At 50.9% G+C, this 14817-nt stretch overlaps 1 protein-coding gene across 1 annotated transcript in view; it reads right to left on the bottom strand.

Annotated features, from left to right (window-relative positions):
• OPTC (opticin) overlaps positions 1–12371 on the bottom strand; it is a 15640-nt gene extending 3269 nt beyond the window's left edge. The window contains exons 1-7 of the mRNA XM_023186970.1: positions 12297–12371; positions 9949–10220; positions 9056–9194; positions 7328–7486; positions 6337–6539; positions 3209–3304; positions 2472–2667 (exon numbers count right to left, since the gene is read on the bottom strand). Of these exons, the coding sequence (XP_023042738.1) occupies positions 2497–2667; positions 3209–3304; positions 6337–6539; positions 7328–7486; positions 9056–9194; positions 9949–10179 (999 nt within the window). The 5' untranslated portion in view covers positions 10180–10220; positions 12297–12371 and the 3' untranslated portion in view covers positions 2472–2496. The remainder of the gene's footprint in view (positions 1–2471; positions 2668–3208; positions 3305–6336; positions 6540–7327; positions 7487–9055; positions 9195–9948; positions 10221–12296) is intronic.
• Positions 12372–14817: the final 2446 nt, after the last annotated feature.

The following is a 14817-nucleotide window of genomic DNA, read 5'->3' as shown; positions in this document are numbered from 1 at the left end:
AAGAAAGAAAGAAAGAAAGAAAGAAAGAAAGAAAGAAAGAAAGAAAGAAAGAAAGAAAAAAAGAAAATTGGATTCCTCAATCCAGGGTCTCTTACATTTGGAGAACTTCAGGCTTTCAGCTGTTGTATGCCTAGGCCTTGCCATAATCCAATAAAGCAGGATATGGAATGGGATATTGGATATGGAAGGGGATAGGATTGGTGGATGAAACAGAGAAAGGGAGAGAGAGAAACAGAAAACACTCACACACACACACACAGAGAGGGAGGGAGAGAGAGAGAGATTTCGCCGTGACATACTCTTGGAAGACAGAAAGAGGAGACAAAGGAGAGGAAGGGCCAGTGACAGCCCTGCTGCTCTGAAAGGCAAGGGGCCCTCGGCTCACTGCCTTCCTTGTCCTCCCCTGGGGCTAGGTGTGCTGGAATCCTAGATTCCCTGGGAGTGAAGGCAGATACCACGATGGCATGAAGGCACCTCCCACCACCTTCAAGACTTCCCATTGCCAGTCTGTAGCCTGTGTGTTGAGTCCTGGTCCAACCCTGAGTCACCCGTGTGAACTGGGGTCAGTGATTGGTCTCTAGTTCTCCACCTCTCCATCTGAAGAACGTGAATAATAATTTCTGACTTGGCTGCTTACAGGACCGCCGTGAGGATCCAAGTGCACAGTGAGGTGCCAGACAGAGGTGGGGGGAGGCAGATACATGAATTCCTTTCCATGTAGCCCACAAGAAACACCTGCCCCTCCTGACTCAGGGACCACCAGGGACCTTGAATAGTTGCCTTGGCAACTCATTGCCTGGCTAACTCCCACTCCTTTGGGTTTCAGCTTAAACGTCAGTTCTGCAAGAGCTTCTGGACCCCTAAGCTGGGTCTTTCTCTTGTAAGCATTTGTAGCATTCTGTACATACCCTTTATAGCACTTTTACGAATTGAATAGCGTGGTTATTGGTGTGCTTGTTTCACACCTGTCTTTTGCACTAAATTCTAAGCTCTGTGAGGAAAAGGAATATGTTTCTGTTGTGCACCATCTTATTACCACGTAGCAGTGGGTGCTCCATAAGATCCTCCTGCATGAGTAGGTGAATTCCCTGCCTTATCCCTCTCTCATGCCTTGACATGAGGCGTGAGGCCAAGTGCCCATCCATCACATTCCCCTTGCCCAAAACCTCCTTATAAGGGTGAGGAGAAGGGTAGCATCTCCTCTCCCTTCTAACTCAAGGAACAAATCATTGGCTGCATGATAGTTGCCCTTCTTCCCATCCTCCCAGCATAGCAGCTCCTGCCCAGGATCCAAAAGGCAGTGGTGAGTAATTGTATTTTTATATATTTATCTTTGCACAAGGCTGCCCTCTGGTGGTCAAACATGCAGGAGCAAATGGGAAGGATGGAAAACCCCAGTGGCCAGGAATGAGCTGGCTGAGCCCTCCATGCTCAGAGACCCAGCGAGCCAGGGAGTAGGTAAGTGCTACAAGAAGCGCATCTGGGTGAAGATTCATGTCAGTTCTCCATCCTTATGAGTGGCTCCCTTCAAATCTAACAGGAGGCCCTGGCCTCAGAAGAGCAGGAAATGAAGGAATGCCCTGTAGAACCCCTACCTACCCCAGTAGGATGGCGTGCGGGTAGAGGGAGCTGGTTTAAGTAGCTATTCTTTCTCCTCAGTGGTATGCAGGCAAACATTTTATAGTCAGCTTTCAGAAAAGGAAATCCCAATTTGTAGCGTTTACCAAGTTCTGTAGTGTAAATACCCCTACCATGGCCAATTTTAAACCACCAATGTGATGTCACTGAATGAGGAGCTGGAAGAGATCCGAGGAGCACACCATTACCTAGAGGTTCCCCCATACAGATACCACGGACAGAAATAACTTCAAGGGCATGGTTAATAGTGAAATATAGTGAACTAATTGAAAAATGATGATTTTTGAATAACTATTACATTTGTTTTCAATATAATATATTTAATTGTGAGTTTATATAATTTAATTTTTCATAATGGCTGTGTTTAACAACTGACTTGCAAAATTCTGGAAAATTTAATAATCGGTTCCTGCAAGTAGTAAGAGCTGGCTCCAGCATATCACTGCTTCTTCTCTTCCCCCCTTCTTCCTTCTCTTCCTCCTCCCCCTCTTCCTCCTTCTCTTCCTCCTCCCCCTCTTCCTCTCCCACGGCTTTCTTGGCATTCTGTGTGGGTACGAGAGATGGGGAATATGGAAAAGAGTTCCACTGCAGACATTGCTATTTTCTGAGCCAGGAGCCATAAGTGTCAAGGAAAGAAGATGAAGAAATGCAAATTTGGCTGCTGAAAGACATTTCAGTACATGAGTGTGTGTGTGCCTGCATGCGTGTACGTGTGTGTGATTTTTGCAAGGGATTGAGAGGTCGATTCATGCCTGGGCTAAAGATCACTGTTGAAAGATATTGGGCTTTATGGCTGGAGGCCCATGCCTGTGTGGTCCTTGGAGGTCTCTTACCTGGGAGCAGCGGGAGGGCTCTGAGTTAGGTGAAGCGGCCGATGGGGAGCCGAGGCAGGCAGAAGTAGGCACTGGGGAAGAGGCTGAGGTTGATGGGGTTGCCGTCCAGGCGGATGTCTTCCAGCTGCCTGCGGGTGTGTTTGTGCTCCTCGGGATCACAGAAGACGTCTCTCTGCATGGTCTCTATCAGGTTATTCTGGGAAGAACACACACCAGCTGAGCCCCACCAAGACGGTCTGCCCCTTAAGCAGCACCGAAGGCTCATATCAGCTGTCCCTACCAGCTCTGCCTGCTCTGGTGCAACTGGAGAAACCGAAGCATCTAGGGCCAAAGCCACACAACAAGGGTGAGAAGAGGAGCCCCACGGGGGATGGATGGAGAGAGAGGGCACAGAAGAAGAGGAAGAGAAGGGCAGAGAGGAAGGAGGGAAGGACTGAAGGGAAGGAAAGAGACAGAGGGTAGGAAAAAGAGAGAAGGAAAAGCAGTTGGGTGAGATAAAATAAAGCGGTGGAGGGAGAGAAAGTGTTTTAAAAAGAAAAAAATGGAGAAAATCAACCTGGGGTCATGGAAAACTATTTAGACAAGACCTCCCAATTCTTGTCTCCAATAAACCCTCCAATCAAGGAGACCCCACAGGTGCCCAAGCCTCATGCCTCTCACTGCCATGACCTGCTCATGGTATCTAACTTTCATCCTCCATGCTGTATATCACCCTTGCTCTGGGTGAGGCTCCTTACCTGCAGGTGTACAGAGCGCAGGCTCAGGGGCAAAGGCCCTGGGATGGAATCCAGCAGGTTATCTGACAGGTAAAGGAACTGCAGCTTCTCCATTGCCTGGGAGAAAACAGAGTGTAGGAGGCTGGTGGGTCCAACATGTTGGACCCTGGCAGTGAGGATGGCTATGAGGCCAGAGACATTTGTTCACTCGGGGCTCACTTAGCATCAGTCCTGCGCCAGGCTCTGTGCTGGGTGCCACAGGGGTTGCCCAGGTCTTTAAGGAGCTTACAGACACTAACTCCAACTGGATGCAGGAGAAAAGCTGCTACCATTGAGGTGCCAGCCACTGAAGTAGGAAAGAACTAATCAGCTGGTAATGACACTGGGTGGTGCAGGGGAGGGGCAGGGACAGGGTAGAAGGGAGGACCAGGGAACATTTCAGCTCTGCCTCAACTTCTCTGCTATCAGAAGGGACTTTCCCCAATGACAAGTCTCCAAATGCTAAACCTGGGGCCATGGATAATTATCTAGACAAGACCTCCCAATCAGTGTCTCCAATAAACCCTCCAACAAAGGAGACCCCACAGCTGCGTAAGTCTCATGCCTCTCACTGGCATGACCTGCTCCCTGGTATCTAACTTCCATCCTCCATGCTCTGTTTATCGTCCTTGCTCTGGCTGAGGAGCAGGTACAGAGCAGACACTCGGGAGACAGCCAGACTATTAGAATGAGAACCGCAGGCACAGAGAGGCACACAGCGTGTGCATGGGACTGCGCTCTCAGAATCAGACAGTGTTAATCAGAGAAGGGTTTGGGAAGAGACAAGCCTTCAGCAGGGCTCAGGGAGCAAAGCAAAATGATAGCTACCATTTATGGAGCATCTACTAAGCATATCTAACCCTCCTGTTCTCTTTGTAAATGCTATCTTATTTAACCCTCCAGCAGCTGTGTCAAGCAGGTATCATTACCCTCATTTTGCAGATGAGAAAACAAGGTCAGAGAGGTTGGTGACTCTCACACAAACCCAGGTCTCTGTGGCTTCCAAGCCCAGGCCTTATCCTGGGCTGAGAAAACAGCTCTGAGTCAAGGCAAAGCAGCACCCCCTAATATGGAGACAGCTGGGATGCTGCTGAGGCTGAGCAGTGGGGAACTTCAGGGATCATGCAGTCCTGTTCTTAGAGACCGAAAGGCTGAGGCCCAAGGTCACGTGGCAGGCTTCTGATTCCCAGTCTAGTGCTCTTCCACCACAACAGTGGTAGTGACACTGTGTTCTGTAAAATTCCCTCAAAGACCACTGTAGACAGGAGAAGGCTGAGAAGGTGGAAGGCACTGGGGAGGGCGGGGCGAGAGAGCAAGCAGGTGTGCCTCTGTGCCCTCATCCTATCTCAAAAATACAAGTCTAATTTGGTTTATTTGATGCTTCTAAATAGGAATTAGATTGCATAAAAGATTCTACTACTTGAGAGACAGACAGACAGAGAGAGAGCACGCGGGTGAGCATACCTGGGGCTCCTCCTAGCCCTATTGAATGGGCCGTCCCAGGGGGCATATTTGTGTCATATAACTTAGCCCTTCCCATCAAAACTGGCCAGCCAATGACCAATCAAATAGTCTCTCTTGGACAGGCGCAGTGGCTCACGCCTGCAATCCCTGCACTTCAGGGGGCCAAGGTGGGCAGATCACCTGAGGTCAGGAGTTCGAGACCAGCCTGGCCAACATGGTGAAACCCCATTTCTACTAAAAATACAAAAACTAGCTGGGCGTGGTGGTGCATCCTCTAATCCCAGCTACTCAGGAGGCCGAGGCTGGAGAATTGCTTGAACATGGGAGACAGAAGTTGCAGTGAGCCGAGATCATGCCACTGCACTCCAGCCTGGGCGACTGAGTGAGATCTGTCTCAAAACAACAACAAAAAAGTCTCTCTTGAGCATTTGATCATAGAAAGACAATGATTAATCAGTCACTTAGTGGCGGGTTTTGGAAATAAAAGGATATGTAGAGTTAGGGCCAGAATCAGCACTATTCCAAGCCAAACTCATGTGTAAGTTTTCAGGGAGCAGAACCTGTGAGTGTGCAGAGGACGCTGGTGAGCAGACAGGTGAATTGAGCAGATGCACAGAAAGAAGCCAAGACAAGAGGCCTTGTGCCCCAAAGAGGGAGAGAGAGTTGTCCACCTTGACTTCTGAACCCCCGTTCCCAGTACAGGTTGAGATCCCAAATCTGAATATCCAAAATCCAAAATGCTCCAAAACCCAAAACTTTTTGAATGTCAACAAGATGCTCAAAGGAAATGCTTATTGGAGTATTTTGGATTCTGGATTTCAGGTTAGGGATACTCAGCCAGTAACAGGCCCATTAGGCCTAATAGTGCTGTTTCCATTCATGGCGGTTCTTGGGATTGCCTTTTCTTGGGTCAGAATCAGTTTCTTGCAACTGAAAGAAACAATAAATAGCAAATTTAAAAGGATGAAAACAGTAGGTGGTGGTGGTGGAAGTGTGTAGTGCGAGTGCAGGTGGGTGGTGGAGGTGGATGGTGGTGGTAATAGGGGTGAAGGTGGGTGGTGGAGGTGGGTGGTGCGGGCAGGGGAGGAGGTGGAAGTGGGTGGTGGCGGTGGATGTGGTTGGTGGGGATGGAGGTGGGTGGTGACGGTAGAGGTGGGTGGTGACGGTAGAGGTGGGTGGTGGGGATGGAGGTGGGTGGTGGTGGTGGAGGTGGGTGGTGGAGGTGGAGGTGGGTGGTAGAGGTGGAGGTGGGTGGTGGTGGGTGGGGGGTGGTAGAGGTGGAGGTGGGTGGTAGAGGTGGAGGTGGGTGGTAGAGGTAGAGGTGGGTGGTGGTGGGTAGTGGTGGGTGGCAGAGGTGGAGGTGGGTGGTGGTGGGTGGTGGTGGGTGGAGGTGGGTGGTGGTGGGTGAAAGTGGGTGGTAGTGGGTGGTGGGTGGTAGAGGTGGAGGTGAGTGGTAGAGGTGGAGGTGGGTGGTGGTGGGTGGTGGGTAGTAGAGGTGGAGGTGGGTGGTAGAGGTGGAGGTGGGTGGTGGTAGGTGGAGGTGGGTGGTGATGGGTGGTGGGTGGTAGAGGTGGAGGTGGGTGGTGGTGGGTGGAGGTGGGTGGTGGAGGTAGGTGATAGATAGTGGACCTAAGGCCTCGACTCACCCTGAAGGCCACAGGTTGTATCCCGGAACTCCGGAGCCGATTTTGGCGGACATCCAGGATCTCAATGCCACTGGGCAGCACGGGCAGAGCTTCCAGCTGGTTCTCTGGGAGGATGAGGTCCTGGAGGGCATGTAGCAGGCGGAAGGCATCATGATCGATGGAGGAAATGAGGTTGCTGGAGAGGTCAATCCTCTTCAACTTTGCTGAGAGAGGTTGGGGGAGAACAAAGAGATGAACCAGAACACAGTCTTTCCTTGCCCAGAATGGAGCTGTCTCCACACCTTGCTCCATCCCTCTCAAGATGAGGGGATTCTAACCAGCTCCCCACCTGCACTAACCCAAACCAGAGGAAATAACATAAACCAGGACTCCTTGGAAAAGCCCTGGGATGCCTCAGTGCCCCTCCCTGGAATCCTGTCCTGTGTGGTGGCCACCCACCTTGGGTCCTTTAGAAGTCTCTTGAGAGCGAGAACCAACAGGCCCAGGAATCCCTGGATCCACCTTGCCTCCACTTGTGAGTCTACACAAAAGGGCGCTGAGGCCCAGAAAGGTTCTGGGTAATTAGTGGTAGAATCGGGATCAGAGCCCAGGTCTCCTGTCTCAAGCAGGGCATAGGGCATAAAGAAGCAAAAAGCACACAAACAACCTTGTAAACAGCATCAGTGCCATGGAGAGTAGATTTAAGACAGTCCTGCCCAGAGGCCAGCTGATCACACAGCTGTCATTGCTGGGACATCCTGAAGATGTTGGCAGATCATACCTTCCCCTCCCAGCTTCCCAGACCTTTTTGGAGAACAAATAAAAATAGGTCCCTTCCACCATCTAAACACTTCAAGGAAGGGGCTTCTAGAGACTTCGGGCTATGACCCTTTGACAGCTGGATGGAATGAGAGCCAACAGGAAAGAGTTAACTCAGTGTTGGTGACTGTTCTAGTGGCAGGGTGGCTTCCTATGCCTGCCCCTACTCATCTTTTCCCAGGGCATTACATACTCAGCCCTTCGAAGTCTTCGGCCCTGATACGGCTGATGCGGTTGAAGCGGGCATACAGGTAGGCAGTCCTCCGGGGAAGAGGAGGAATGTCCTCTAGGTCAATGTCATCGCAATACACAGAGGAACCAAGACACACGCAGACCAGGCAGGTGGGCAGACCTGGCCCAGGTGAAAGACAAAACAAAGGAAGATCTCTTCAGCCTCTGGGGCCAATGGCCCTTGCTGCAGGGAGTGTCTGAACCATGGCCATCTGTGCCTTTTTGATAGCCTATGGGTTGCTGCCCAGAATTGACAGGCACCATGTACTCAGTGCTGTGGGCTGCTCCCAGCCTGTCACTCTGTCCTTGACCCCAGAGAGGCAGGTCCATCCTCAGTTACTACCCAGTCTAAGCCCATTTATACTTTCAGCAGACCCTGGTTCTGTGTACATTTTCCTGGGCCTATGTGGGTATTTCTAGGACATCCCTTGGTCTCTTTTCCATAGGATTCCTCTTTGGTCCCAAAAAGTAAAGCCAGAATTAAGTGGGATGGCCAGTGGTTGCTGGCTCTGCCATCTGCCTCAGGGACGAGAAATTAGATATGTTCTGTGTGGCTCCAAGAAGCACAATAGAACCAAGGTGGAGAGCACAATGCCCACTCAGCATCCACTTCCCCTTCTTATGGCATCAGCATGCCGATTTTTCTTTGGGAAGTAGCCCTCTCCTGTTCTGTTCTGTCCATAACCCTGTCTTTGTACCCAGGGGTCATGAGGTTAGGCCAGGTCACCCACCCCAAGTAGTTGGGGAGACTTTACTGGATCATACAACTGAATAGCACAGGTGGTTTCTGTCACCTGCTGTCACAAGGCACAGAAATTACTGAGAGACCAGTTTAGCTCAACTCAAGGAAGAACTCTGGTAGCAGTGACACAGCCCCAAGATTAACGAGCTCTTCTCTGCCCGCAGTGACCAGGAGGAGTGGGTGGAGCACAGGGGCCCCAGCATCTTTCTTATCCTGAGGCTGCGAATGGGTTCAGCTGAGGCCCTTTACGGCCTCTTTAAGCCTGAGACTGTAGCTCTGAGAGGTCATGGATTCCTGACTGAATGGTTTTCCTACCGATGCCCCAATACCCCTGGTCCACCCAAGGCAAACATCCCAAGAAGAGAACAGGGAAGCTGGGGGCAAGCAGGTCCAGAATGAACTTCACCCTTCCTCTGCCCACTTCTGACTGCCAGCAGAGTGCCGAGGCCTCACTGCCAGGCATGCCAGCTCCAGCCTCCAGGAGGGCATCGGGAAAGGAAAGAGAGCTGCTGAAGAGGGACTTTGAAGCTGAAAAGCAGTGTGACTACTTCATTTGCTCCCACGCCAAGTGGTAGCCACAAAGTTACTTATTCTTCTCTACAGGTTTTTAATTGTCTCTAATCTAATCACCACTCAACCTGCTTCCCCTGTCATGCTATTAATTAAGGCAGGGTGGCTTTGCTAGGGCATAAGGGAGTTCTTGCATTCTTTGCTTCTTACTCAACTTGTACATTCAGGCAAAATACTAGGGACAGCCAGTGCCTGTCTTTGATTTCTTTTTTCCTGTTCTTACTGTGGCTATTTCCCCTCCTCTCTCTGCTGGTAAGGGTAGCCCTGACCCTCCACGTCCCAACACTGACCACGTTCCACTTTGGTACCCCTGGTGCTGGGTCATAGCTGCTTGGCCTATGACCTGGGGATATTGTGACCATGTGACTGTGCACTTACCATGGTTGGGCTGGGAACTCAGTAGCAGCCTCGCTGTAGTAGGTCTGGTCATCGTGGGTTTTGATGAGGGTGTCCTTGGAGCTGTAGTGCTCTTGGCGGGACTGATCCTGGTTGCGGGAGCGAAGCTAGTCACCTTAACCTGGAGATGTAGCACAGAGTACACAGTAACCCAGCTTTTGCCTGAAAGGGACTTAACTTTGGACCCTGGAAACCTCAGTGATGGATTTCAAACCGGCAAACAGTCATTGTGGAGAAGGAGGGGGAAGGGATAGCAGAAAGACTGTGTGAAAAGGGGACCTGAGAGAGCATCAGGTCCAGCATGTCCATCCTCTGGATGAAGAAACTGAGGCCCGGAGAGGAGAGGGATGAGGATCAAAGAGCCAGCAGGTGGTCAAGGCAGAGATAGAACCTGCTCTCCCAATTTCCCAGGCTGGCGCTCTTCCCCTGCTCCACACCGACCAGGCTCATGCAGCAATCGAGTGGGGGCTTCTGGGCTTGCATCCCACGCTGCTGCAGTGAAGGCCAAGAGGGCCTAGGAAAGAACTTCAGACTGGAGGACAGTTTCAGAAAAGAGACGGGGGATGTGGCACTTTTATTTCCCAGAGAATATGATGAGGACGTTCGAACCCCTCCCCAAGTGAGACATGGGTTTGGGTCCTACTTGACGGCAGAGGGAGGGATGTATGACTTCTGAAGAAGGAGGAGTCCCAGGTTTGTGTCCTCTTTCTTAGTATCATCTAAGTGACAAATCCCTATGGAGGGATAAGAATTTCCACCTCATAGAGAAAGAGGTGGAGGCTTGAGACACCCATACTATGGGGCAGGTGGGAGGGCTCGGGCCTCTGACTCCCAGTGTCATGCAGGGAATGCAGTCGGTCTCCTGTGTCCCTCACCTCGGGGAGCTGGTCCCCATAGTCTGTGAGCTCCTCATAGTTGCTCAGGTCAATGACGTCACCATAGTTGTCTGGGTTCAGGACGTCGTTCCCCAGAGGCAGAACTTCAAAGGAATCGCCTTCCCTAGGCATCTGCTCCTCTCTCCTCTTCCTCTCCTTCCTTGGGAGAGAAGCTGTCCCTGACTCCTGCAGCACCAAGGCCAGCAGACTCAGGAAAGCCAGGAGCCTCATGGGGAGTTGGATGGGAATGAGAATCCCTTCAGCGGCAGGTCCTGGCAAGTGGGCAGGAGGAAGGGCAGCGATCTGAGGGGCAGGCTCTCCAGAGGGTTGTGGGAACGGCTAGAAGATTTACCCCACTTCCCACTCCCACACTTGCAGACTCAGTGCCCTCATCACATGCACAAACTCCCTACCAGCTGGGACTATGTCTTGGGGGGTATCTCCTAGCAATCCCCACCCACCACTGCCCCACTTGAATGTTTTTACACTCTCACCCAAACACTGATATTCACTCACAGAGGCATGTGCAGACACATCTCAACACAGACACATTCACAAGAGTCCCCTTGTCTACAAACCAGGCACACACTGGTACATGCACACAGATGTCCTCTCTTAACCCCATGCTCAGAACATGACTGCTAGTCACTAAGTTCGATTCAGAGAATGCCAACATCAAAGAATCTTATGGGGTCTTTTTGTTTGTTTGTTTTCTTGAGGCGGAGTTTCGTTCTTGTTGCCCAGGCTGGAGTGCAGTGGCGCTATCTTGGCTCACTGCAACCTCCGCCTTCCAGGTTCAAGTGAATCTCCTTCCTCAGCCTCCTGAGTAGCTGAGATCACAGGCACCCAGCACGCCCGGCTAATTCTTGAATTTTTAGTAAAGAAGGGGTTTCACCATGTTGGTCAGGCTGGTCTCAGGTGATCCACCTGCCCTAGCCTCCCAAAGTGCTGGGATTACAGGCGTGAGCCACCACACCCAGTTGAATCTTATGGGTTTTTATAAAGATCATCTTTTCTTGCATTTGCTCAACAAACATTTATGGGTGTCTATTGAGTTCCAGGCACAGGACTTGTCTCTGTGGGTACAGAATGAATAAGGCACAGCCCTTTTAGGAGCATCTAGTCTCTTTAGGAGACATAAACTTACAATACATTACATTCTTTTTTACATTGTATGTTGGACATGCAACCTACAATGTAAAAAAGAATGTTAGTTTATGAAATATACTTGTAAATGCAGTTTTTTAGAAACAGATTATTACAGGTACAACAGTTCTGGCTGGGTGTGGTGGCTCATGCCTGTAATCCCAGCATTTTGGAAGGCTCAGGTGGGTGGATCACCTGAGGTTGGGAGTTTGAGACCAGTCTGGTCAACATGGTGAAACCCCATCTCTACTACAAATACAAAAATGAGCCAGGTGTGGTGGTGGGCGCCTGTAATCCCAGCGACTAGGGAGGCTGAGGCAGAAGAATTGCTTGAACTCGGGAGACAGAGGTTGCAGTGAGCCAAGATGGTGCCACTGTACTCCAGCCTGGGCAACAGAGCAAGACTCCAGCTTAAAAAAAGAAAGAAAGAAAAAAAAAAAGAGATCTTTGTGTGTGATTGCGTTAGTGTGTATGCATCTGGAAAGTTCCTTAGCTGTGTGCATTTGTGTGTGTGCACAGACACCTGAGTATGTGTGTGATATGCATGTGAGTACACATGTTCATGTAATTCGTATATGTATAGACGGGTCAGGAAATGCATGTGGTGTGGTGTTGTATCCAGGCATAAGTGTATACCACAGTCATCCCCAGTGTAGGCTTAACACAGCCCTCCCCAAAGCTAGCTGCATAGGTTTCTAGTAGGCTCTCCCCCTTTCTTTCTTTAAAATGTTTATTTTTTATCTTTTAATTTTAATTTTATTTTCTATTTTTAAGACAAGGTGTCACTGTGTTGCCCAGGCTGGAGTGTTACAGCATGATCACAGCTCACTGTAGCCCTAACATCCTGGGCTCAGGCAGTCCTCCTGCCTCAGCCTCCTGAGTAGCTGGGACTACAGGCATGTGTCACCATGCCCAGTTAACCTCGCCGCCTTTCTTAATTTCAGCTGGGCAAGGAGGCAAGCCCCCAGCAGTAGCAAGAGGTGTTTCCTCACCTTACCTCCCATGCCTCACCCGAAACGAATTACATAATCTTAAAAAAAAATTTCTAAGACAGTTTAGTGCCCACTCAGAAGTCTTGTCCAACTTCTTCGGCCAGAGGCCTAAACTCTCTTCATTTTCCCTGCCCAATCCCCTGCCCCAGCCAAACACTTTGCCCTCATTTGCATACCGATGGGCCAAAGGCCTTAAACCTTGAACCTTACCCCTTCAATGCTTCTGGATCCTGGGTGGAGAGCCCTGCAGCTTCCAGAAAGGTGGGGACTCTGGTGGAGGCAGTCTGAACTGGGGCTTGGGTTAGACAGTGGTGCCCAGGGGAGGGCAAGGAGTTGGCCAGGCCTGTGACCAATCAGACTTCTCATTCCTTCTGATGTCCAGCTGTTTCCCCTCCTCTTTCCTCAGGGGGTCCCCTGCCCCATTCCTGTGCTTGACAAAAGGGAATTCTCTCCCTGCCTTCTGCTTCGCCCCCCACCTCCAGCTCCTGCTCTGTCTCTCCTCTTACTCTGTCAGCTCCTTCTTTCTTTTCCTCGCCCACCCTCCTGATAAGGCCACATCTTTGAGGAACAGGCAGTGCCATCCCCTGCAAGGAAGGGTCCGCATCCCTCATATTCTGAGCCCTCAGAGAAGGCTGGAGTGGGGGGATGTGGAGAGACAGAGCTTGTCTTTCCAGCTTCCTTCTCCAGCCAGAGAGTGATGAGGCTTCACTTCATAGCCAGAATCCAAAGATAAAACGAGGTGGAACTGAGGCACTTCACCCCCATCTAGAGTGCCAGCACAGAGACCACAATTGAAGAAAATCACCAGAGGCAGGAGCTGCAGGCCTAGGTGGTTCAAAGAGAAGGTGTATGGGGGATGTGATAGGATTTGAATGCCAACTTCAAGTTCACAGATGATGATCATGAGGATACGGGAAATTCTCTAAATCTGCTAGGAAGAAACTAAATGGAAATTGGGAGATGGGCCCTAGAAAGGATCATAAACACCAGAAGACATTGTGTAGGGTCCTCGGGGGCCTGGGAAGTATCCTCTCCCCAACCCTCAGAGAGGTACAGTAGTCCCTCAGGAACCATGGGGGATTGGTTCTGCACATCCCGTGGATACCAAATCCACAAATGCTGAGGTCTTTTATATAAAATGGTGAATCTGCATATAACCTACGCACATCCTCCTGTGTACTTTAAATCATCTCTAGATTACCTATAGCACCAAACACAAGGCTTACACCTCACTCCATTCACATGGATTCCACACAGTACTGGCACACAGTAAATTCAAGTTTTCCTTTTCAGAACGTTGTGAATTTTTTTCTGAATATTTTCAATCTGCAGTTGGTTGAATCCATGGATGTGGAATCCACAGATACAGAGGGCCAACGGCAATTATCTGGAAGCACTCCCCTTTCCTTGGTGCCTCTAGCAGGCTGCCAAGCAAGTCCTTGATGAAGGCAGATGTGGGGTGGTTAAAGAATCTTCCTCCAGCTTCTGCCAGCCTGTGCCCCGGCGTCCACCCAAGTTTCTCAGTGACTCTCCTTGTTCCCTACTCCTTTCCACCAACCAGATACTGAATTCCAGCTGTGAGCTCCCATAAAGATCTCGTCCAAATCCTTGTGGTATCGATGAGGAAAGTGAGGCCCAAGGAGGTGACATGGCTTGCCCTAGGTCACACAGAGCCAGGGCCAATGCCTAGATTTTTTGACTGTGGGGTTAGAGAGTTTTCTTTAGTTCATATGACCCTCCCTATTTCCACCTTCTTCCCCAGGAATCCTGAGTCCATATGTTTCCAGGCCCTCAGAGCAGATGGCTTGGCAGAACTCATCTCTGCCCTGGCACACCAGGTGAAGAGGCAGATCTAATAGCCTGGCCCATGAGGGCAGCATTTGGCTTGCTGTGTTCCTGGGCACCAGCTGGTGTGAGAGGGGGCTTCCCTCAGCCCAAGAGCCTGGTCACCAGAGAAGAGCATGTTTCTGTACCCCTGGCAGCCCCCCACCTGGGGAGAGACACCATCAGAGGCTCTGCTGGGTGGAGCGAAAGATAGTCCTGGATCCTGGAGGGCACCCAGGAGGCAGATGGCACATTTGGTGGGCTGTATGCCTCCCTCTTCTCTCCATAGCCTGGGCTTTGCAGCCAGAGGCCCTCCGCCCCCACAGCCAGCCTAGGCGATTTCCCCCCTCCCACCCCACACATTTATTCCTAGGAGAAATGCAAATACGAGTGTTCATTCACTCTCCCTACCGCCCGCTCCCACCCTCCCTCCCTGCTTTCCCAGTGACACACACGGTCCTGCCATCCCTGCCTGGTTGCCGCATCCCCACCATCGTTCCTTCCCAATACATACACACCTGCTCCCCCCACTCCCGGCAGGGAGCAGGAGTCACATCCAGACACAGGCTCACATCCTAGACCCTCTCCCAGCTTCTCCTCTTGCTTTCCCAAGTTCGCAGGTCACACGCTCTTGTTCTCATGAATGTAAGGGGCTGTCCATGGATGTATACATGCGACCTGGGGGGGAAACGGCTAACTCGGCAGACTGTTGTTCCAGGCAGCCCAGCTCCCCGAGAGCCTGGCAAAGGAAGCAGGAGGTGGGGGAGGCGTCCTAATCCTAATCTCTCATTAGGAGAGGCACACGGCGTATTGATGAATCGGAGGTGGCAGGTGGTATGGACAGAAGTCTGGCCAGCCAACCCTGTTGTTGCCCTTTTCATGGACAGGGAGAGAGAGGCAGGGAAGT

The sequence above is a fragment of the Piliocolobus tephrosceles genome, chromosome 1 (genome assembly GCF_002776525.5).
Source record: "Piliocolobus tephrosceles isolate RC106 chromosome 1, ASM277652v3, whole genome shotgun sequence".
Lineage (NCBI taxonomy): Eukaryota > Metazoa > Chordata > Mammalia > Primates > Cercopithecidae > Piliocolobus > Piliocolobus tephrosceles.
Note: the sequence above shows the minus strand (reverse complement) of the source record. Positions and strands in the feature narration are given on the sequence as shown.